The sequence below is a fragment of the Xenopus laevis genome, chromosome 5L, assembly GCF_017654675.1.
Source record: "Xenopus laevis strain J_2021 chromosome 5L, Xenopus_laevis_v10.1, whole genome shotgun sequence".
Taxonomy (NCBI): domain Eukaryota; kingdom Metazoa; phylum Chordata; class Amphibia; order Anura; family Pipidae; genus Xenopus; species Xenopus laevis.
Genome location: NC_054379.1, coordinates 3,490,886 through 3,513,839, shown reverse-complemented (window position 1 = coordinate 3,513,839; position 22,954 = coordinate 3,490,886). Strand labels below are relative to the sequence as shown.

The window sequence follows — 22,954 nt, the reverse complement described above, 5'->3', positions numbered from 1 at the left end:
CATAGTGATAAATTCAATGTACAATACCCCCAGAATTCATAGTAGGATGGCATAGAGGCAATTCCATGTACAATACCCCCAGAATTCATACTAGACTGGCATAAAGGTAATTCCAGGTACAAAACCCCCAGAATTACAGGTAAGGGAAGGGTTAATGGTGGCACAATGGGAGAAACTAGGTGAAGCAGCTAAAACTTCGCAAGAGCATTGATGAGAGAATAGTGGGGAGGGAGTGAAACTGAGTGAGACAGACAGAGAAAAAAAACAGAAAATTATCAGCATATTAGTGTTACTTTACTGGAACAGTTTAATTGCTCCTATGACATTAGGGGAGTAAAGTTGTGTTCCAGCCCAATGTATAGGGGTCACGTGGGGGCAGCGGGGCCCAGTTGTAAATTTACGTACCAGGGCCCTTAGGGGTCTCGTTACCGCTGAGCAACCCTACGGCCAAATGGCAACTCCAGTTCCAACATCTTCTTTATAGAGAGATATTAATTCAATCGTTTTCAAGGCTACAATTGTTGGGGGAGGGGACAGACTGGGGAATTTCTCAGAGAATTAACAGGAAAGAGCAAATTCACCACATTTCTCCAGTGTTTTTGGTGGAACTGAAATGTGAAAATACACGTGACAAACTGAGGCAGAAGAGGAAGAGAAACAGCCCCAATGTGACACAAGCACAAGAGAGGAGGATATAATATATAACAAAGGTGTCTGTTACACTTACACCTCTAGTTTAGCAGATCTTTTTAGTGATCTGCTTGTTTTGTACAATAAAGTTTATTTTAGAAAAAAAGTCCCTGGCAGGCTGCATCCCGGAAGTGCTGAGCTGTTGCATGCCCTCACTGGCTTCACTACACCCGGAAGAGACGTGGCGCGCCTGTGGTGCAGCGCGTCGCAGCTCAGTGATTGGCTGACGAGACTTGAGGCAAACAGGCTGTTTCTCCGTGACTCGGAGAGAATGTGCAGGAGTTACCGGTTACCGTGTGCCGGTGTTTCGCTGCTGGTGGTTTTATGTGGCGTCTTCCCTTCCTCCTTTGGCGGCAGAACGTTACCAGCCCTTAGTGATGACATTCCTTTCCGACTCAAGTGGCCCGGGCCGGACTTTACTCTGGTGAGTGACTCCGCTTGTAACAGAGACTGTATCGCTGCTGTCATTGGCTGTCTGTGTGGGACTCTCATTGGCTGTCTGTGTGTCTGTGTGGGATTCTCATTGGCTGTCACTGTGCCACTCTCATTGGCTGTTATTTGTACAAACAGGAGGGCACTGAGTGTCATGATCAGTATAAAGGAAAGTCTGAGGCAGGAGAGCAGCACAATAGGCTGACAATAGGGAGGAGAGCAGCTGCTAGATGATTGACAGGAGTTGCAGGGCAGTTAAAGGAGAACTAAAGCCTAAAAATGAATGTGGCTAAAAATGTTCTATTTTCTATAGTGAACTTATTGCACGAGGCTAAAGTTTGAGCTTGTCAATAGCAGCAATGATCCAGGACTTCAAACTTGTCACAGGGGGTCACCATCTTGGAAAGTGTCTGTGACACTCACATGCTCAGTGGGCTCTGATTGGCTGTTGAGAAGCTAAGCTTAGGGCTCGTCACTAATTATCCAGCAGAAAATGAGCTTCCCTGGCTGTAATATAAGCTGATGCTACAGGTTTGCTGATTATTCAATTCTGATGCTAATTGCACTGGTTTCTGTGCTGCCATGTAGTAATTATGTGTATTAATTACTAATCAGCCTTATATTGTGACATTTCTATTCTATGTGTACTGTATATTGTGAGTGGCTCCCTAAGCTCAGTAAGTGACAGCAGCACAGAGCATGTGAATCAGTGAATCAGCAGAAAAGAAGATGGGGAGCTACTGGGGCATCTTTGGAGACACAGATCTTTACTGCTAAAGGGCTGTGGTTGCCTTGGGCTGGTACAGAAGCACAAAACATCATGTACAACATTTCTACCTACTTCTTTAGTTAGGCTTTAGTTCTCCTTTAAGGAAAGTGTGAAAGTGCTTTGAGGCCACTGGGAGCAACATCCAAGAGGTTGGGGAGAAACATGTTACTCATGAGCCACTGGTTGGGGATGACTGAGCTTGTAGGATAACGGGGTGTCAGAGAGAAGTGGGGGAGCCGCAGCTAGAGAATGGCAGGAACTGGGGGGCAGTGAGGTAGAGGAAAGCTGGGATGGGAGACAAGTAGGAATAATATGGGGGTGAGTAGTAGGTAGACAATAGCAGAGGATGTGAGAGGATTCAGATATACAATTAAGCTCCATATATAAATAGAATTACCTGATACAATTCATACAACAGATGCACCAATAACATGAGACAGGAGGGGTTCAACCCCGGGGCTGCATTTAACAATAAACTGGTTGGGACCAGTACAAACAAAATGTAACAAAATAACTGCCTTTTGCACAAATTCTGCATGTAGAGAGACATGATGACTGGTGAGTTTAATAGAGTGACCTCTAATACATCTTCTAGGCAAAAGGAGCCCCCCTATAAGATATATTGGATGTAACTGTCAGTGAATATCTGACACCCAACTGCTGCATGAAGAGAGAATGAAGAGAAACAGATGCTGAGAGAGGAATAGTGACGATAAACTTGATTATTTCAGAAACAGTACAGAATATTTAATTGATTGTATTTAGAAAGTTTCTTCTTTCAATATGCTGAAGGTTATATTACATTTTCATTTTTGTGATAGTTCCCCTTTAAGTTTCTTTTTATGGACATGAAACTGGTTCTCTTGCACTTCTCTTCCTTGTCTTTGCCTCATTCCTGCTGATGAAAAGCCGCAATATAGTCACACGAGCAGGGTCGGACTGGGGGGCCCGGGGCCCACCGGGACTGCTGTCCAGGGGCCCCCCTCCGGCCCCCTGCACCCCTACTAAAATGCGTCGGGCCAGCAACACCGCCGCTTGGCGCGCATGCGCAAGAGCGCCGTTCGGCGTGAATGCGCTGGCATATCTAGAGAAGGGTTCTGGCCCGGCAGGGGCCCACGAGGGTCGGGGCCCACCGGGTTTTTTCCCGGTTTCCCGCCGGGCCAGTCCGACACTGCACACGAGCCGCAGTCTGTGCCAGTGAATCACAACTGGTGGCACCAAAGAAAAGCCTCTTGTCTCTCTTGTTTGACTCTTATTCTTTTTGTTTTTTATCTTTTCCCAGCCAACAGCAGGAATCCCGTACAGAGAGGACAACTACATCATCATGACCACGGCTGATCAAGAAAAATACAAGTGTTTGCTGCCTCTAATGGCAAATGGGAATGAGGTAGTGGAACCTAATCTGTACATGTACACAACTTACACAAATCATTTACACCTTTTATTTTTACACACCTCATAGAAACCCTGTGCTGCGTGGACTAGTTCCCCGGCCAATCCCATGTGATCTCTTTACCTTGTTCCATTGTGAACTGATGGATTTTGGGAAGTGATCAAAGTGATGGATTCTGGGATTTGAAATCTCTCCGCTTTCCAGAGAATCTGCCCTCCTCCCACTATGTAAAGCAGAGGGACAATCATTACTTCACAATGGAACAAGGGGAGGAGCTGTTGGATCACTCTGTGAGCCTAAGGGTGCGGGTGGAAAACGGTTCTTTGACTCTGTGAAATCGGGTACCGTATATACTCGAGTATAAGCCGACCCGAGTATAAGCCGAGGTACCTAATTTTACCTACGAAAACTGGGAAAACTTATTGACTCTAGTATAAGCCTAGAAACAACTACAGCCCTGTCTCCCAGCAGCGCACATTCTGCCAAAGCGACCCCCCCAGCGATCAACCGGACTTCTTTGCAAAGTTGATGGTGACAGAGAATTGCCAAACGGATTACTGTGTGCATTGTCCCACTGTCCCACTACCATGTGCAGAGGGCGCTGTGTGATATTGCAGTCACTGTTATTCCTTCATATAACCAACAGAGGGCGCTGTGTGATATTGCAGTCACTGTTATTCTTTCATATAACCAACAGAGGGTGCTGTGTGATATTGCCATCACTTTTATTCTTTCATATAACCAACAGAGGGCATTGTGGGATATTGCAGTCTCTCCCCAAGTGAACTATTGGTACAGGAATGATTAAAAGTGACTGCAATCTCAGCTACTGCCCGCTGACCCGAGTATAAGCCGAGGTAGACTTTTTCAGCACATATTGGATGCTGAAAAACTCGGCTTATACTCGAGTATATACGGTATGTCTGTGTAAGAAAAGATAATACCATTTTATTCATATCTGGAAGTTAAGTTTTCACTTGCTAGAATATTGTGCAAGGAAGACGTATGAAATGGACGTTATTTCAACAATGTCAACTTCTGTTTCCAGCATGAAGAACGTGAATACAAGGGGCCCAACCCCGGGGCCCTATTGGAGCCACTCTTCAAACTAAGCAGCTGCTCCTACAGGGTACAGTGATTTTTATTTTTGGTGGATTTAACTATTATAAATGAAGTCACCAAACGACAGGTATGGGATCCGTTATCCAGAAAGCTCAGAATTACGGAAAGTCCGTCTCCCATAGACTCCATTATAATCAAAGAATCCAAATTTTTAAAACTGATTTCTGTGTAATAATAAAACAGTCGCTTGTACTTGATCCCAACTAAGATATAATTAATCCTTATTGGAAGCAAAACCAGCCTATTGGGTTAATTTCATGTTTATATGATTTTCTAGTAGACTTAAAGTATGAAGATCCAAATTACAGAAAGATCTGTTATATGGAAACCCCCAGGTCCCGAGCAATTATAGAAAGGCTGTCTCCCATAGACTCCATTATAATCAAATAAACCAAAAGTCCGTCTCCCATAGACTCCATTATAATCAAAGAATCCAAATTTTTAAAACTGATTTCTGTGTAATAATAAAACAGTCGCTTGTACTTGATCCCAACTAAGATATAATTAATCCTTATTGGAGGCAAAACCAGCCTATTGGGTTTATTTCATGTTTATATGATTTTCTAGTAGACTTAAGGTATAAAGATCCAAATCATGGAAAGATTAATTATCTAGAAAACACCAGGTCCTCAGCATTGTGGATAACAGGTCCCATACCTGTAATAATAAAACAGTAACTTGTACTTGATCCCAACTAAGATATAATTAATCCTTATTGGAGGCAAAACCAGCCTATTGGCTTTATTTCATGTTTATATGATTTTCTAGTAGACTTAAGGTATGAAGATCTAAATTATGGAAAGATCCATTATCTTGAAAACCCCAGGTCCCGAGCATTCTGGATAACAGGTCCCATACCTGTAATAATAAAACAGTCGCTTGTACTTGATCCCAACTAAGATATAATTAATCCTTATTGGAGGCAAATGAACCCGTTTCTCTCTAGGTTTGTCAATCAAGACTAAATATTTGGATAATTTAAATAAATCCTGAAAATTCTCCCCAGTTCCTTCTAATTCTGTTCAGTGACTCGGTAACAAAAGGAGCAATAGTCCAGATGTTTTCAGACCTGTTCTATGAAAACTTTGTTGAAGTAATCGTTTGTACTAATCATTTCAATAAACTGACAAATATTTATATTATTTTTTTTTAGATTGAATCCTACTGGACGTATGAGGTTTGCCATGGGAAGTACATCCGGCAGTACCATGAAGAGAAAGAGGCTGGGCAGGTGCTTGTGTAATTCAGAGCTTTCTGGATAACGGGTTTCTTCCTTTTTTTTTTCTAAGCTACAGGAACACACATTGGTGGCAAAATGATCATATTGGTTTTATGTAGCATTGAAATGATTTTACTAGGGATGTACCGAATCCACTATTTTGGATTCGGTCGAATCCTTCGTGAAAGATTCGGCCGAATACCGAACCAAATCCTAATTTGCATATGCAAATTGGGAAGAGGAAACATTTTTTACTTGCTTGTTTTGTGACAAAAAGCCATGCAATTTCATTCCCTGCAACTAATTTGCATATGGAAATTAGGATTTGGTTCGGCCCAGCAGAAGGATTTGGCTAAATCCAAATCCTGCTGAAAAAGGCAGAATCCCGAACCGAATCCTGAATTCGGTGCATCCCTAGATTTTACCAGATTTAGGATGGAATGTAATAAAAGCCAAACAGCCCTCCATGCTTCCATGAGGCTTATACCAGAGCAGCAGTTGTCTGATTACAGTGTAAAGTTATGAGAAGCTCCAGAGATTAGTCCCATTTATAGCTGCGTTCTGGGCCTTTGGCTTTAAAGGGGTTTTTTACCTTTGAGTTAACGTTTAATATGATAGAGACCATTTGCAATTGGTTTTCATTTTTTATTATTTGTGGTTTTCAAGTTATTTAGCTTAAGTTTATTCAGCAGCTCTCCGGTTTGTCATTTCAGCAGTCTGGTTGCTAGGGTCCAAATTCCCCTAGCAACCATGCACTGATTTGAACAAGAGACTGGAATATGAATAGGAGAGGCCTGAATAGAAAGACGAATAATAAAAAGTAAAAATGTATAACAATACATTTGTAGCCTTACAGAGAATTTGTTTTTTAGGTGGGGTCGGTGACCCCCATTTGAAAGCTGGAAAGAGTCAGAAGAAAAAGGCAGATAATTCAAAAACTACGAAAAAGAAAAAAGGAAGGCCAATTGAAAAGTTGCTTAGAATTATCCATTCTATAACATACTAAAAGTTAAATTAAAGGTGAACCACCCTTTAATTCTAGTAGGGATGCAATGAATCCAGGATTAGGTTCGGGATTCGGCCTTTTTCAGCAGGATTGGGATTCGGCCGAATCCTTCTGCACGGCTGAACCGAATCCTGATCCGCATATGCAAATTAAGGGCAGGGAGGGAAATCACAGGAAAAATGTTTTCTCCTTCCCACCCTCTAATTTGCATATGCAAATTAGGATTCGGTTTGGTTTTATTTGAATAAGAGACAGGAATATGAATAGGAGAGGCCTGAATAGAAATAGAAGTAATAAACAGTAACATTTGTAGCCTTACAGAGCATTTGTTTTTTATATGGGGTCAGTGACCCCTATATGAAAGCTGGAAAGAGTCAGAAGAAGAAGGCAAATCATATAAAAAAATAAAGGCCAATTGAAAAGTTGTTTATAATTAGCCATCCTATAACATAATAAAAGTTAACGTAAAGGTGAAACAAGGGTTTTTTTTTAATATATTTTCTATGACTAAATTATTTCTGGTGAGCGGGGGGGGAGCCTGTATAACAAAGACACACGTCTGTCCAAATTAATCCAATCTCATTTTTTTTTCTTTTTGAAGAAATTAAATATCCAGGAGTATTATCTGGGGAAGAGTGTGAAAAAGAGGCCGTCAGAAGCAGGTTTGTCGTTTTTCTCAGCAGTGATTTGCACTCGCGCTCGTTGTGAAACACACTCATAAAATCCCATCATAAATAAAGTGTCTGCTCTTTTGTGTCCAACTGTGTCGCAGGAGAAGAGCAGGAGAAGGAAGAGAGAAGGGAAGGCCATAAAGACGTGAGTGAGGAATGGAGAAGGCTTGTTCTTTCTCTTTCAATTCTACTTGGATTGGGAATGTCGCTGTAAAGGACAAGTGCAACAACCAGTGCCATTTTTTTTTAAAAAAGTCTGGGGTAAAAACGTACTTGATTTTTCATTGGGGGGTGTCTAATTTACTGGCACTTCCCATTACATTCCACTTTACTTGTTCTTTAAAGGAGAAGCGAAACCCCTCCCCCGTGTTGCCCCCCTCCCTCCTCCCCCCTGGCCTACCTGCCCCCCTGGGCAAATGCCCCTAACTTGTTACTCACCCCTCTGCGCAGGTCCTGTCCACGGAGTTCACAGTCGCCATCTTCTCCCACGCACGTCTTCTTCCTGCTTTGACCGGCGTCTTCTGGCGCATGCGCAGTAGGAGCATTTACCGGTACGGATCTACTGCGCATGCGCTGAATGTCACGAAATCGGAAAACTTCATGACATTTGGCGCATGCGCAGTAGATCCGTACCGGTAACTGTTCCTACTGCGCATGCGCCAGAAGACGCCGGTCAAAGCAGGAAGAAGACGCGCGTGGGAGAAGATGGCGACTGTGAACTCCGTGGACAGGACCTGCGCAGAGGGGTGAGTAACAAGTTAGGGGCATTTGCCCGGGGGGGACAGGTAGGCCAGGGGGGAGGAGGGAGAAGGGTTTCGCGCCGAGGGGGTTTCCTTCTCCTTTAAAGGAGAATTCAACCCAAAAAAAAAAAAAAACCCTACCCTGGGTAGACCCTCCTCCCCACGGGCAAATGCCGCTAATTTTTTACTCACCCCTCCGTACAGATTCAGGCCTCAGAGTTCACGGCAGCCATCTTTTTCTTCTTCTCCGGTAATCTTCGTGTCTTGATGGCATGCGCAGTTGGAGTAAATTTCCGATCCTGAACCACTGCGCATGCGCCAAAAGTCAAGAAAATAGGGATGCACCAAATCCAGGATTCGGTTCGGGATTCTGCCTTTTTCAGCAGGATTCGGATTTGGCTGAATGTTTTCTCATTCCCACCCCTAATTAGCATATGCAAATTAGGGTTCGGTATTCGGCCGAATCTTTCGCGAAGGATTCGGGGGTTCAGCCGAATCCAAAATAGTGGATTTGGTGCATCCCTACAAGAAAATTTCCGAAAACATTTTGGGAATTTTTGTGACTTTCAGCCCATGTGCAGTGGTTCAGGACCAGAAATTTACTCCAACTGCGCATGCGCCGAAAATGCTGTCAAGACACGAAGATTACCGGAGAAGAAGAAGAAGATGGCTGCCGTGAACTCGGAGGCCTGAATCTGCACGGAGGGGTGAGTAAAAAATTAGGGGCATTTGCCCCGGGGTAGGCTGGGGGATGAGGGAGGGGGGTCTAGGGGGGAGGGGTTTTTTTGTTACAGGTTGAATTGTCCTTTAAAGGGGTTGTTCACCATCAAACAACTAGTTGTTTTCAGACAGATCACCAGAAATAATGACTTTTTCTATGTGTCACCGTTTTTCTAATATTAAAGTGTCATTTTTCACCTTCTAAAGCAGCTCTGGGAGGGGGTCGCCGACCCTGTAAACTGTTCTAAATTGATACATTTAGTTGATACATTTCTAATCTTTGTCCCTGCTGAGCAGAATCCGTGAGTGACATTAAAGGCAACTGTTAGACTTGATACAATAGTTACACTTATATTCCCCATAGATCCTACTGACAAATGGATCAACTCAATGTTCCAAAAATTGTAACCGTTCAGAATCTGCCCCTGAATTACTGAGCTGTCAGACTCAAACACCAGAGACACCAACATTCACCGTTAAACTTAGATTTTTGAAAAACGGTAAAAAAAATAAATAATGGAAAGTAATTGAAAAAAGTCTTTATTTCTGGGGAACAATCTGAAAACAACTGAACTGTAAAAGTGTTTCGAAGGTGAACATGCCCTTTAATTTCACTGAGATTAATAACAGACTTTTCACATGGATTGATGTTTGTCTGTTAATTGTAACCAATCGCTCTACTAGTAATTGTTGTGACATTAAATGGGTCATTTTGATCAGAGCAGCAGGACAACTGGTCACTATATACATTTCCAGTAACAGTTGCAGCCAAATGAGATCTCCTGGTTACAGCCAGTGACCCATTGTGGCATCACTGAAGCAATTCAGTTAATTGTTATTTATACTTATTCCCACAGCCCCTTGCATCGTTGGAAAAGAAGTATTGGCTACTGCAGCATTTTTTTGATGAGGCTTGTAGTGAGAACCACCAGTGCAGAGAATGGCAAAGCACTGTTTTCAATAGAAATTGCATTTAAAGGAGAACTAACCCCTAAAAGTGAATATGGTTAAAATGTCCTATTTTCTATAGTGACCTTATTGCACGAGGCTAAAGTTTGAGCTTGTCAATAGCAGCAATGATCCAGGACTTCAAACTTGTCACAGGGGGTCACCATCTTGGAAAGTGTCTGTGACACTCACATGCTCAGTGGGCTCTGATTGGCTGTTGAGAAGCTAAGCTTAGGGCTCGTCACTAATTATCCAGCAGAAAATGAGCTTCCCCGGCTGTAATATAAGCTGATGCTACAGGTTTGCTGATTATTCAATTCTGATGCTAATTGCACTGGTTTCTGTGCTGCCATGTAGTAATTATGTGTATTAATTACTAATCAGCCTTATATTGTGACATTTCTATTCTATGTGTACTGTATATTGTGAGTGGCTCCCTAAGCTCAGTAAGTGACAGCAGCACAGAGCATGTGAATCAGCAGAAAAGAAGATGGGGAGCTACTGGGGCATCTTTGGAGACACAGATCTTTACTGCTAAAGGGCTGTGGTTGCCTTGGGCTGGTACAGAAGCACAAAACCCAAATGTACAACATTTCTACCTACTTCTTTAGTTCTCCTTTAAAATCACTGAAATATTAATGACACTGCAAAAAACAACACGAGTTAACCATTTGCTGTCCTTTAACCCCTCTGTTTCCCGGCAGATTAATAGAAAAAACATTGAAGGGCAGATGACTCCGTACTTCCCAGTAGAGATGATAGAGGGGACGCGGTGCAGTCTGAAGCAGAACCAAGCGAGGAGCAGCACAGTCCTGTATATTTGTCACCCCGAGGCCAAACATGAAATCCTTTCTGTAGCTGAAATAACTACGTGTGAATATGAAGTTGTCATACTGACCCCCCTGTTGTGTAATCACCCCAAGTACAGGTGAGATGTGCCAGCAGCTGTCCTTGTGCTTCTCTTATGTCATTTATTGGCTCAACTATTTCTTCTGTCCCAACGCAGGTTTAGACCGTCGCCTATAAACGATATATTTTGCCAGTCAATGGCGGGGTCTCCACTCCGACCCCAGAGCCTGGAGAAACTGGAGCACCAGCAGCAACAAATCAAATCTCCTTTGAAACCCAACAAGGAGGTACCTTCTCTCTATGATATTCTGAAAGGATTTAGGGATGCACCGAATCCACTATTTTGGATTCGGCCGAACCCCTGAATCCTTCACGAAAGATTCTGCCGAATACCGAACCAGATCCGAATTTGTATATGCAAAGTAGGCGGTGGGAAGGGGAAAATATTTTTTACTTCCTTGTTTTGTGACAAAAATTCACGCAATTTCCCTCCCCGTCCCTAAATTGCATATGGGGATTAGGATTCGGTTCAGCCGTGCAGAAGGATTCGTCCGAATCTGAATCCTGCTGAAAAAGGCGGAATCCCAAACCGAATCCTGGATTCAGTGCATCCCTACTAGAATGAAAGGGGTGGTTCACTTTTAATTTAACTTTTAGTATGTTATAGAATCGCTAATTCTAAGCAACTTTTCAATTGCACTTCATTTTTTCTTTTTCATAGTTTTTGAATTATTTGTCTTTTTCTTCTGACTCTTTCCAGCTTTCAAATGGGGGTCACTGACCCCACCTAAAAAAAAACAAATGCTCTGTAAGGCTACAAATGTATTGTTATTGTTACTTTTTATTCCTCCTCTTTCTATTCAGGCCTCTCCTATTCATATTCCAGTCTCTCTCACATCAATGTATGGTTGCTAGGGGAATTTGGACCCTAGCAACCAGATAGCTGAAATTACAAACTGGAGAGCTGCTGAATAAAAAGCTAAATAAGTCAAAACCCACAAATAATAAAAAATTAAAGTGTATTACAAATTGTAAGGGGGGCCCTTGCACCAATAGTTTTTTAAAAAATATTCTCTGGGCCCCAATTTTTTTTTTTAAATTGTATGGGGGGGGCCCTAGCACCAATGCTTTTTAATGAAAACTTTTATGGGGGGCCCTGTTGCCAATATTTTTTTTTAACTTATAGGGGGCCCTGGTTCCCAATAGATTTTTCTAACCTGTGTTAGCGCTGATGTCTTTTAACTGTGATGTAGAGTGGGCGGGATCTGGGGCGGGGCCTGTCGGCCGGGGTGGGCTGTGCCCAGGGAGCCGGAACATTTTGTTGTACGGGGCCCCATGATTTCTAATGGTGACACTGGCCCTGTGGGACCCTCCATTGTCAACAAGGAACTCGTTTACAGTCACGTGAAAAAGAAAGTACACCCATGAAATGTTTCATTTGTTTGTTCTTCAGTCAAACAGGATTTATTCCATTGCAGTTGGTGGAGTTATGGGAATGTTTATGGTAACTTGCAATGGGCACTTTCTGAAAGATGGGGGTCACCCCTAACCCCCCTGTAGTGCAGTGAAGAATTCTAGTGGCTTCTATGATGGTGAGTTGCTCAGGCTGAATGCAGCAAAACAGCCACAAAGCACAACGTTTCCACCACCAGGATTTACAGTTGCTCTAGGGTTTTTCTACTTAAACGTGTCTTTGGTTTTCCACCAAACATGTCTTGTAGTACAGGTACGGGATCCGTTATGCAGAAAGCTCCAAATTACAGAAAGGTCGTCTCCCATAGACGCCATTTTATCCAAATAATCCAAATTTTTAAAAATGATTTCCTTTTTCTCTGTAATAATAAAACAGTCGCTTGTACTTGATCCCAACTAAGATATAATTAATCCTTATTGGAGGCAAAACCAGCCTATTGGCTTTATTTCATGTTTATATGATTTTCTAGTAGATTTAAGGTATGGAGATCCAAATTACAGAAAGATCTGTTATCTGGAAACCCCCAAGTCCTGAGCATTCTGGATAACAGGTCCCATACCTGTAATAATAAAACAGTCGCTTGTACTTGATCCCAACTAAGATATAATTAATCCTTATTGGAGGCAAAACCAGCCTATTGGGTTTATTTCATGTTTTTTTAGTAGACTTAAGTTATGAAGATCCAAACCAGTTGCCTTTTCCAGTTGATCTTCTGGACAGTGGAATGACTGGTGCCCGTTGGTTTGTTGATCTTTTTGAATCCTTTCCCTCATGTCTCACTATCTTACTCTATCAAACTACTGAGTGGAGATGTAGGAAGAGTTCTCCAGAGACTCCTACATAGTTCTAAGAGACTTCTGCTTGAGGTTGTTTCTGCTCAGGGACGATTCTGTCCTGCAATTTAATAAAAAAACTGCATTTTTAGGTCTTAAATGTAATGTAACCTGCTTGAGACAAGATTCTCCGCTTACCTGGTGGCAGCAGCTCTGGGCAGTAACAAGTATTGGGAACTATGGTTTTTATCTTTAATCTTTATCTTTATCTACTTTCTGACTGAAGATCAAATATGGATATGTCTGTTAAAATACATGGGGTGTACTTACTTTTGCATACGACTGTATATAAATGTTGTTAAGAGTAACCACACAATGTCTTTATTATTATTTGGTGTTACTTGCCCTTGAAGCGAGTTGACGGCGTGTGCATGAATGAATTGCAGGAGGAACAGCAGTCGGTGAAGGAGAAGTTCTCCAGTATCCACAAGCCGCTCAGTGTGGGATCTCAGCAGCAAGTCACTGTGGGAACGACTCACATCTCCAGACTGACCGACAAGCAGCTTATTAAAGAGTTTCTTACTGGTTCCTATTGTTTTCATGGGGTGAGTCATTCACTGGCAATTCTGCATCGGAATACGCCGCGTCCACCAGAGCCAGCCACTTATTGTTCATACAGATATGGGACCTGTTATCCAGAATGAACAGGACATTGAGTTTTCCAGATAACCGATCTTTCTGTAATTTGGATCTCCATACCTTAAATCTACTAGAAAATCATATAAACATGAAATAAAGCCAATAGGCTGATTTTGCCTCCGATAAGGATTAATTATATCTTAGTTGGGATCAAGTACAAGTTACTGTTTTATTATTACAGGTATGGGACCTGTTATCCAGAATGCTCGGGACCTGGGGTTTTCTGGATAATGGATCTTTCTTTAATTTGGATATTCATACCTTAAGCCTACTAAATAATTAGTTAAACATTAAAGGGGTTGTTCACCTTTAAATTAACTTAGTATAATGTAGAGAGGGATATTCTGAGTCAATTTGCAATTGGTTTTCATTTTTTATTATTTGTGGTTTTTGACTTATTTAGCTTTTTATTCAGCAGCTCTCCAGTTTGTAATTTCAGCCAACTGGTTGCTACGGTCCAAATCCCTCTAGCAACCATGCACTAAATGAGAGACTGGAATATGAATAGGAGAGACCTGAATAGAAAGAGGAGTAATAAAAATTAGCAATAACAATACATTTGTAGCCTTACAGAGCATTTGATTTTAGGTGGGGTCAGTGACCCCCATTTGAAAGTTGGAAAAAGTCAGAAGAAGAAGGCAAATAATTCAAAAACTAAAAAATATACAACGAAGACCAATTGAAAAGTTGCTTAGAATTAGCCATTCTATAACATACTAAAAGTTGAATGAAAGGTGAACCACCCCTTTAACTAAACCCAATAGGCTGGTTCTGCCTCCAATAAGGATTAATTATATCTTAGTTGGGATCAAGTACAAGTTACTGTTTTATTATTACAGAAAAAAAGGATATGGGAGACGGCCTTTGCATAATTCGGAGCTTTCTGGATAACGGTGTGGGATCTGTTATCTAGAAACCTGTTATCCAGAAAGCTCCAAATTACGGAAAGGCTGACTCCAATAGACTCCATTATAATCCGATAATCCAGATTTTAAAAAATAGTTTCCTTTTTCTCTGTAATAATAAAACAGTCGCTTGTACTTGATCCCAACTAAGATATAATTAATCCTTATTGGATTTTCTAGTAGATTTAAGGTATGAAGATCTAAATTATGGAAAGATCCCTTATCCGGAAAAGTCCAGGTCCTGAGCATTCTGGATAACAGGTCCCATACCTGTATATTAAAACAAAAAAAGACTAATTAAAACGCTGAATGTCAATTAGTGGAAAAGGGATGGGGATCACTAGCCAATAGCGCAGGTAGAACAAGCCGTACAGTTTTGGTCGGGCAAAGTTTGCCGTATTTTTGGTCGTAATTCTCGACCATTTGGGCTTGGAGGTGACTTTTATATGATCCTGTCAGATCACTGAACATTTTCCCTGCTGCATTCAATCTTGCCACAGATTTAGGAATAACCATATAAATATATGTCTGGTAGCCGGTGTCTGTTTGACATGAAATGTGTCCTTCTCTTACTTTATTAGGGTGTTGGCTGGTGGAAATATGAATTCTGCTATGGAAAATATGTGCATCAGTATCACGAGGTAAGTTATACTGCAGCTACGCACATTGTCCACTAGATGTCCTCGTTGTGCTTAATAGGCTCGTATATCTATGATTAAAGGGGAACTATCTCAAAAATGAAAATGGAATATAAGCTACATCATACTGAAATAAGAAACTTTCTAAATACAATCAATTAAATATTCTGTATTTCTGAAATAATCAAGTTTATCTTCACTATTCCTCTCTTAGCATCTGTTTCTCTTCATTCTGTCTTCATGCAGCAGTTGGGTGTCAGATATTCACTGACAGTTAGATCCAATATATCTTATAGGGGGCTCCTTTTGCCTAGAAGATGTATTAGAGGTCACTCTATTAAAATCACCAGACATCATGTCTCTCTACATGCAGGATTTGTGCAAAAGGCAGTTAATATGTTAGATTTTTTTGTACTGGAATCAGTTAATAGAGTGAGCTCTAATACATCTGCTAGGAAAGGAGCCCCCCTATAAGATATATTGGATCTAATTGTGAATATCTGACACCCAACTGCTGCATGAAGAGAGAATGAAGAGAAACAGATGCTGAGAGAGGAATAGTGAATATGACTTTGATTATTTCAGAAATTATGCAGTTGTATTTAGAAAGTTTCTTGTTTCGGAATATTAAATGTTCATGGTAGTTGCCCATTAAATGTTGATAATTATACTCCGCATCTCCCAGATGAATGCAATAAATTGGCTGTACTGATACAATAAATGAAAATTTACAAAAAAGGCACAATTAAAGCAGAAGGCAAATTTCCAGTGTTTGCAGGTTGTGTGTTGCATTGCTCAATAATAATCATTTAGTCTCCTGTAGGATAAGGACTCAGGGAAAAGCACAGTTGTTGTGGGAACATGGAAAGCTGAAGATCACCTGCAATGGGCTAAGAAGAACCCCGCAAGGGCTTATATATCAACAGCCGACGGAGTCCAAACTGTGAAGTAAGTCTCATGTATTACTTTGTGTATCAGATAATGTTATTCTTTACTTATTTAAACTGAACACAAAACAAAATGCCACCCGCAGGCTCCAGGCACAGTTCCCATGACTCCCTCTCAGAAACTGCCTCCAAACTGCCCTTTCCCCTGGCTGCTGCTTCCACTTCATTTAAATGCCCAGTCCCCTCTACTGTCCCTCTACTGTCTCCTTTACTGTCTCTACTGTCCCTTCTACTGTCTCTACTGTCCCCTCTACTGTCCCTTCTACCGTCCCCTCTACAGTCCCTTCTACTGTCTCCTCTACTGTCTCTACTGTCTCCTCTACTGTCTCTACTGTCCCTTCTACTGTCTCTACTGTCCCCTCTACTGTCTCTACTGTCCCCTCTACTGTCCCTTCTACTGTCCCCTCTACTGTCTCTACTGTCCCTTCTACTGTCCCCTCTACTGTCTCTACTGTCCCCTCTACTGTCTCTACTGTCCCCTCTACTGTCCCTTCTACTGTCCCCTCTTCTGTCTCTACTGTCCCTTCTACTGTCCCCTCTACTGTCCCTTCTACTGTCCCCTCTACTGTCTCTACTGTCCCCTCTACTGTCTCTACTGTCCCTTCTACTGTCTCTACTGTCCCTTCTACTGTCCCCTCTACTGTCCCCTCTACTGTCTCTACTGTCCCTTCTACTGTCCCCTCTACTGTCTCTACTGTCCCTTCTACTGTCCCTTCTACTGTCTCTACAGTCCCCTCTACTGTCCCCTCTACTCTCCCTTCTACTGTCCCCTCTTCTGTCTCTACTGTCCCTTCTACTGTCCCCTCTACTGTCTCTACTGTCCCTTCTACTGTCTCTACTGTCCCTTCTACTGTCCCTTCTACTGTCCCCTCTACTGTCCCCTCTACTGTCTCTACTGTCCCTTCTACTGTCCCCTCTACTGTCTCTACTGTCCCTTCTACTGTCCCTTCTACTGTCTCTACAGTCCCCTCTACTGTCCCCTCTACTGTCCCTTCTACTGTCCCCTCTTCTGTCTCTACTGTCCCTTCTACTGTCCCCTCTACTGTCCCCTCTACTGTCTCTACTGTCCCTTCTACTGTCCCCTCTACTGTCTCTACTGTCCCTTCTACTGTCTCTACAGTCCCCTCTACTGTCCCCTCTACTGTCCCTTCTACTGTCTCTACTGTCCCCTCTACTGTCCCTTCTACTGTCCCCTCTTCTGTCTCTACTGTCCCTTCTACTGTCTCCTCTACTGTCTCCTCTACTGTCCCCTCTACTGTGTCTACCGTCCCCTCTACCGTCCCCTTTACCGTCCACTTTACAGTCCCCTCTGCCGTCCCCTCTTATCGTCCCCTCTACTGAGTCTTCATGTTGTACGTGATGGAATCCCGCAGGTTTAATGTGGAGTATTCGATTTCTACTACAACGTGGCTTATATATATATATATATATATATATATATATTCACCAAGGAGTTACGTGACCATGTGAAAGCACAAGGCCAAGTTGTTTTATGCAGGTTATTTAAAGGGGTGGTTCACCTTTAAGTTCAATTTTAGTTTATAACAGAATAGCCGATTCTAAGCAATTTTTTTTCAATTGTTCTTCATTATTTATTCTTTTAATAGTTTTTGTATTATTTGCCTTCTTCTCTTTCCAGCTTTTAAAAGGGGGTCATTGGCCCCATCTAAAAAACAAATACTCTGTAAGGCTACAAATGTATTGTTATTGTTACCGTTTATTCCTCATCTATCTATTCAGGCCTCTCCTATTCATATTCCAGTCTCTTATTCATATCAGTGCATGGTTGCTAAATTGCAAGCTAGAGAGCTGCTGAATAAAAAGCTAAATAACTGAAAAACCACAAATAATAAAAAATGAAAACCAATTGCAAATTGTCTCAGAATGTCCCTCTCTGCATCCTACTAACAGTTAACTTTAACTCTATGGTAACTGTTATCATCTTTATCATTTAGAGTAGGCATTACATGATCCATTATAATATACAGCCCTTCCCTACAGGATTCCAAAACTCCCTTCTATTCCTGCCCTCTTCCCTGGGGTCCTTATGGGGGTCTCTCCTTTCCCCTCCTCTCTATTTTCCTTGGTCTCTACTTTCCATCCCTCTTACACAACATGTGACATCACTGATGACATCACTAAGCACAGTTTATATATAGTGATTAAAGTACCCCCTCTTGTAAAATATAAGGATATTATAAGTTACTGAGGAGTTCCATGACCATATAAAATTTTTATACAGGTCAAGGTTACTTTTAATACCCTCATATTTTACAAGGGGTACTTTATTTATTATAATACAGAAGTTTCAGTGAGTCATGTGACAGAAATGACATCAGAGCTCACTGTTTATAACTGATGACATCAGAACTCACCGTTTAAGGATATCATTTACAAGATATTCATGGCTTTTGTGTATTCTATATATATATATATATATGGACATAATTGACAGCACATTCATGGCTTAGATATATCTCCTCTAACTGTTATTTATTTCACAAGCACGACTGAGATGAACGACTGAGCCCTGATGCTGCTCATTTATACGTATTTCTGGATTTTTATAAAGAAAATGTTCTTTCCCTGCTTGTAGGATTTTAGGAGTGTTTTGCCAGAGGAATCAATTAAGACCGCTGTTTCCAGTGGGAATCATTTCCATGTACACGGACTCCCAGTCCATTAGTAGTTGGAATCCATTCCATTTGTGCACTTTAGAGTGAAAGCAACAATATCATCATTATTGGAATCGACACTGAACTAGGGATGCACTGAATCCTGGATTTGGTTCGGGATTTGGGCTTTGCACATGCAAATTAGGATTTGGTTCGGTATTCGGCGAATCTTTTGCAAAGGATTCAGCCAAATCCAAAATAGTGAATTGGGTGCATCCCTAAACTGAACCAACATTTGTAAACGGGACAAGTAAAGTTTATCTTTTGCTATTTCAGTCTCTTTTCTGATTGAAATCAGAAGTCGTGGAGGCAAAACGTCCCACAATATGAGGAACCAATTGGCTCATTTACCTTTGTTTAGTTAATCTGCTCCTAATGGCGGTTGTAGTCCTAGTCTTACGTGTGTTGCACTCCCGTCACTGAGCTGAGAAGCAACTCTCACCCGGGCCCCTCTTATTCTTTCTGTGCTGTAGCTTTGTGACACGTTCCCTGTTATTTATGTGATATTTTTAAAAATTTGAGGGAAAAGTTATTTTAAAGGACAAGTTAAGTTAAACTAAAGAAGTAGGTAGAAATGTTGTACATGATGTTTTGTGCTTGTGTACCAGCCCAAGGCAACCACAGCCCTTTAGCAGTAAAGATCTGTGTCTCCAAAGATGCCCCAGTAGCTCCCCATCTTCTTTTCTGCTGATTCACTGATTCACATGCTCTGTGCTGCTGTCACTTACTGAGCTTAGGGAGCCACTCACAATATACAGTACACATAGAATAGAAATGTCACAATATAAGGCTGATTAGTAATTAATACACATAATTACTACATGGCAGCACAGAAACCAGTGCAATTAGCATCAGAATTGAATAATCAGCAAACCTGTAGCATCAGCTTATATTACAGCCAGGGAAGCTCATTTTCTGCTGCTGGATAATTAGTGACGAGCCCTAAGCTTAGCTTCTCAACAGCCAATCAGAGCCCACTGAGCATGTGAGTGTCACAGACACTTTCCAAGATGGTGACCCCCTGTGACAAGTTTGAAGTCCTGGATCATTGCTGCTATTGACAAGCTCAAACTTTAGCCTCCTGCAATAAGTTCACTATATCAAATAGGACATTTTTAGTCACAGTCATTTTTAGGCTTTAGTTCTCCTTTAAAGGGGTTGTTCACCTTCCAAACACTTTTTTTTCAGTTCAGTTGTTTTTAGATTTTTTTCAATTACTTTTATTGTTTTTACAAAATCTAAGTGTAAAGTTGAATGTTGGTGTCTGTGATGTTTGAGTCTGACAGCTCAGTAATTCAGGTGCAGACTCTTAAAGGAGAATTCAACCCCTAACTAGTAACTATTGTATCAAGTCTAACAGCTGCCTGTAACGAAACCCAGAGATTCTGTTTAGAAGGGACAAATATAAGAAATGTAGCAACTAAATATATTAATTTAGAACAGTTTACAGGGTCGGCGACCCTCCGTCCCACAGCTGCTTTAGAAGGTGAAAAAAAAAAAGACACTTTACACTTCAATTTTAAAAAACCAGTGACACATAAAGAATAGAAAGTGATTGGAAAAAGTCGTTATTTCTGGCGATCTATCGGAGAACAAGTAGTTGTTTGAAGGTGAACGACCCCTTCCATATCTTTACACGATTGTGTTTTTCAGAACAGTCTCCCATTTCTACGGTGGTGGAGATCTCTGTGAAGTAAACGAGCAGCCAAGACAAGTGATAGTGAAACTAAAGTGAGTCGTCACTGTATAGTCGGTCGTATTCTGCCTCCTGGGTGACAGTTTCCTTTAGGAATTCCCTTTATTTTTGTTATAATTACAGGTGCAAACAGTCCGAGTCCCCTCACGCTGTTACTGTATATATGCTTGAGCCACAGACCTGCCACTATATTCTCGGGGTGAGTATATTTTTACTTTTCTTTTTAGACTTAATGTAAAGTATTAAAGGAGAACAATACTTAAAAGGCACACTGTCATGGGAAAACACATCAGTAGTAATAATAGTAGGGATGCACCGAATCCAGGATTTGGCCATTTTCAGCAGGATTTAGATTTGGCCGAATCCTTTTTCCTGGCCGAACCGGATCCTAATTTTCATATGCAAATTTGTACTGGGGAGGGTGTGTCCAATCATGAGAAAAGGTAATTAAGGTGACCAATTGCAAGTTGTGCTTCTGTTTGACTCTCCTCTGAAGAGTGACAGCACTAGATCCTCAAAGCAACTCTGAAAACAAAGATTGTTCAGTATCAGGGTTTAGGGGAAGGCTACAAAAAGCATCTCAGAGGTTTATTAAACTGTCAGTTCCAACTGTAAGGAATGGAATGAGGAAATGGAAGGCCACAGGCACAGTTGCTGTAAAACCCAGGTCTGACAGGCCAAGAAAAGGAGCGACATATGCGGAGGATTGTGAGAATGTTCCAGACAAGCCAAAGATCATCTCCAAAGACCTGCAAGAAGATCTTGCTGCAGATGCAGGTGTATCTGTACATCGTTCTACAATTCAGCACAATTTGCACAAAGAACATGTGTATGGCAGGGGGATGAGAAGCCCTTTCTGCACTCACACAAACACACTCGCTTGTTCTATGGAAAAGATCATTTACACAAGACACAGGCATTTTGGAACAAAGTACTTTGGACTGATGAGACACAAATTATATTCAACCCAATATGAACAAATTCTTCAGGATAATGTTCAAGCATCAGTCACAAAGTTGAAGTTCCGCTGCAGGGGTTGGATATTCCAACAAGACAATGACCCTAAACACACTTGGAAATCTACAAAGACATTTATGCAGAGGGACAAGTACAATATTCTGGAGTCCCCCGACTTGAATATGATGGAAAATCTCAGGGATGAGTTGAAGCAGACTGTCCATGCTCGGCAGCCATCACATTTAACTGAACTGGAGAGATTTTGTATGGACCAATGGTCACAAATAGCCACATCCAGAATCCAGACACTCATCTAAGGCTATAGGAGGCGTCTAGAGGCTGTTACATTTGTAACTAAGTATTGATGGAATATCTGTTGGGTGCCCAAATTTATGCACCTGTCTCATTTAATTATGATGCATATTTCATATTTTCTGTTAATCCAATAAACTTGATGTCACTGCTGAAATACTACTGTTCCCATAAGGCAAGTTATATATTAAAAGGAAGTTGCTACTTTGAAAGCTCAGCCAACGATAAACAAAACTCCAAAGAATTATGAAGGGTTCCCAAACTTTTTCATATGACTGTATGTATAGTGGTTACTTTTTGTTACTCAGGCCCTATCCTATTCATATTCTAGTCTCTTATTAATATCAGCGCATGGTTGCTAGCGTAATTAAGACCTTAGCAACGGGATTGCTAAAATTGCAAACTGGATACTGTTTTTTTTAAGAGGAGGCTGAAGGGTTTAGCAATTGTATAGACTGGGGGTATGTAACAAATTGCACAGGTAACTCTTTAATAGATTTCATTTCACAGTCTCCTTATTCTGTTCCAGGTGGAATCTCCGGTAATATGTCAAATTTTAGATACAGCAGATGAAAACGGACTCCTTTCAGTTCCCAACTGACGCGTGAATGAAGTGAAAGGTTCTGCCAGGAGTAATTAGTACATATGGACGACTGGGCAGTGTACAATAGAGAACCCTGTTTATATGTATGTGTGTATATATTGAATATTACAGAAACATTTTAAATAAGACAATCTGTTAGAACGTTTTTATACGTTTGCAACGAGCCTTCTTACAGTGACGTGCGAATATGAAAAGATTCTTTCCCTGTACAGTGAAACGTCCAATGAAAATCCGTTGTGGGAGAGGCGGGTGCAAGACTATGCGGGCGCTGGGATACAGAAATAAGTTTAGGATAAGGAGATACTGTGTGAGTATTTCTAGTTAGCTTTAGACTGACTGCTCTCTTTTTTTGTATATTTTAGAATGTTGGAACAGGTTACGTGTAGGCGACTATAGTGGAGCAAAGATGTCGATTTGCCATTTAAATCCCTCCTGGGACAGTTATGCACAAGCTCTACTTGAAAGTAAATGAGAATAAACAGGCTGATCTATCCTGTAATTCCTCACTCCTATTGATGGATACACAATGCTCAAGATCGGGTTTTCTGGATAACAAATCTTTCCGTAATTTGGATCTTCATACCTTTAAGATCAGGGCACACAGGCAGATTCAGGGAGATTATTCGCCTGACGATTAATCTGCTCTTCTTCGTGGCGACTAATCTCCCCGAACTGCCTCCCCGCCGGCTAAAATGTAAATCGGCCGCAAGATGTC

General features: G+C 41.4%; 1 protein-coding gene across 3 annotated transcripts; it reads left to right on the top strand.

The window, feature by feature from the left end:
- Positions 1-513: 513 nt before the first annotated feature.
- On the top strand, positions 514-22,738 carry erlec1.L (endoplasmic reticulum lectin 1 L homeolog). 3 transcript variants are annotated; one of them, XM_041562450.1, is made up of 14 exons: positions 514-1,114; positions 3,174-3,278; positions 4,333-4,413; positions 5,560-5,637; positions 7,233-7,293; positions 7,404-7,447; positions 10,415-10,638; positions 10,717-10,846; positions 13,220-13,411; positions 14,992-15,051; positions 15,872-15,996; positions 20,324-20,401; positions 20,490-20,565; positions 22,165-22,738. In XM_041562450.1, exons 1-14 carry the CDS (start codon positions 962-964, stop codon positions 22,234-22,236), a joined length of 1,479 nt encoding a protein of 492 aa, XP_041418384.1. In that variant the 5' UTR covers positions 514-961; the 3' UTR covers positions 22,237-22,738. The 3 variants fall into 3 exon arrangements, with proteins under 3 accessions (XP_041418384.1, XP_018118014.1, XP_018118013.1); XM_018262524.2 differs by having other exon boundaries at positions 519-1,114; positions 13,253-13,411; XM_018262525.2 differs by lacking the exon at positions 13,220-13,411 and having other exon boundaries at positions 515-1,114.
- Positions 22,739-22,954: the final 216 nt, after the last annotated feature.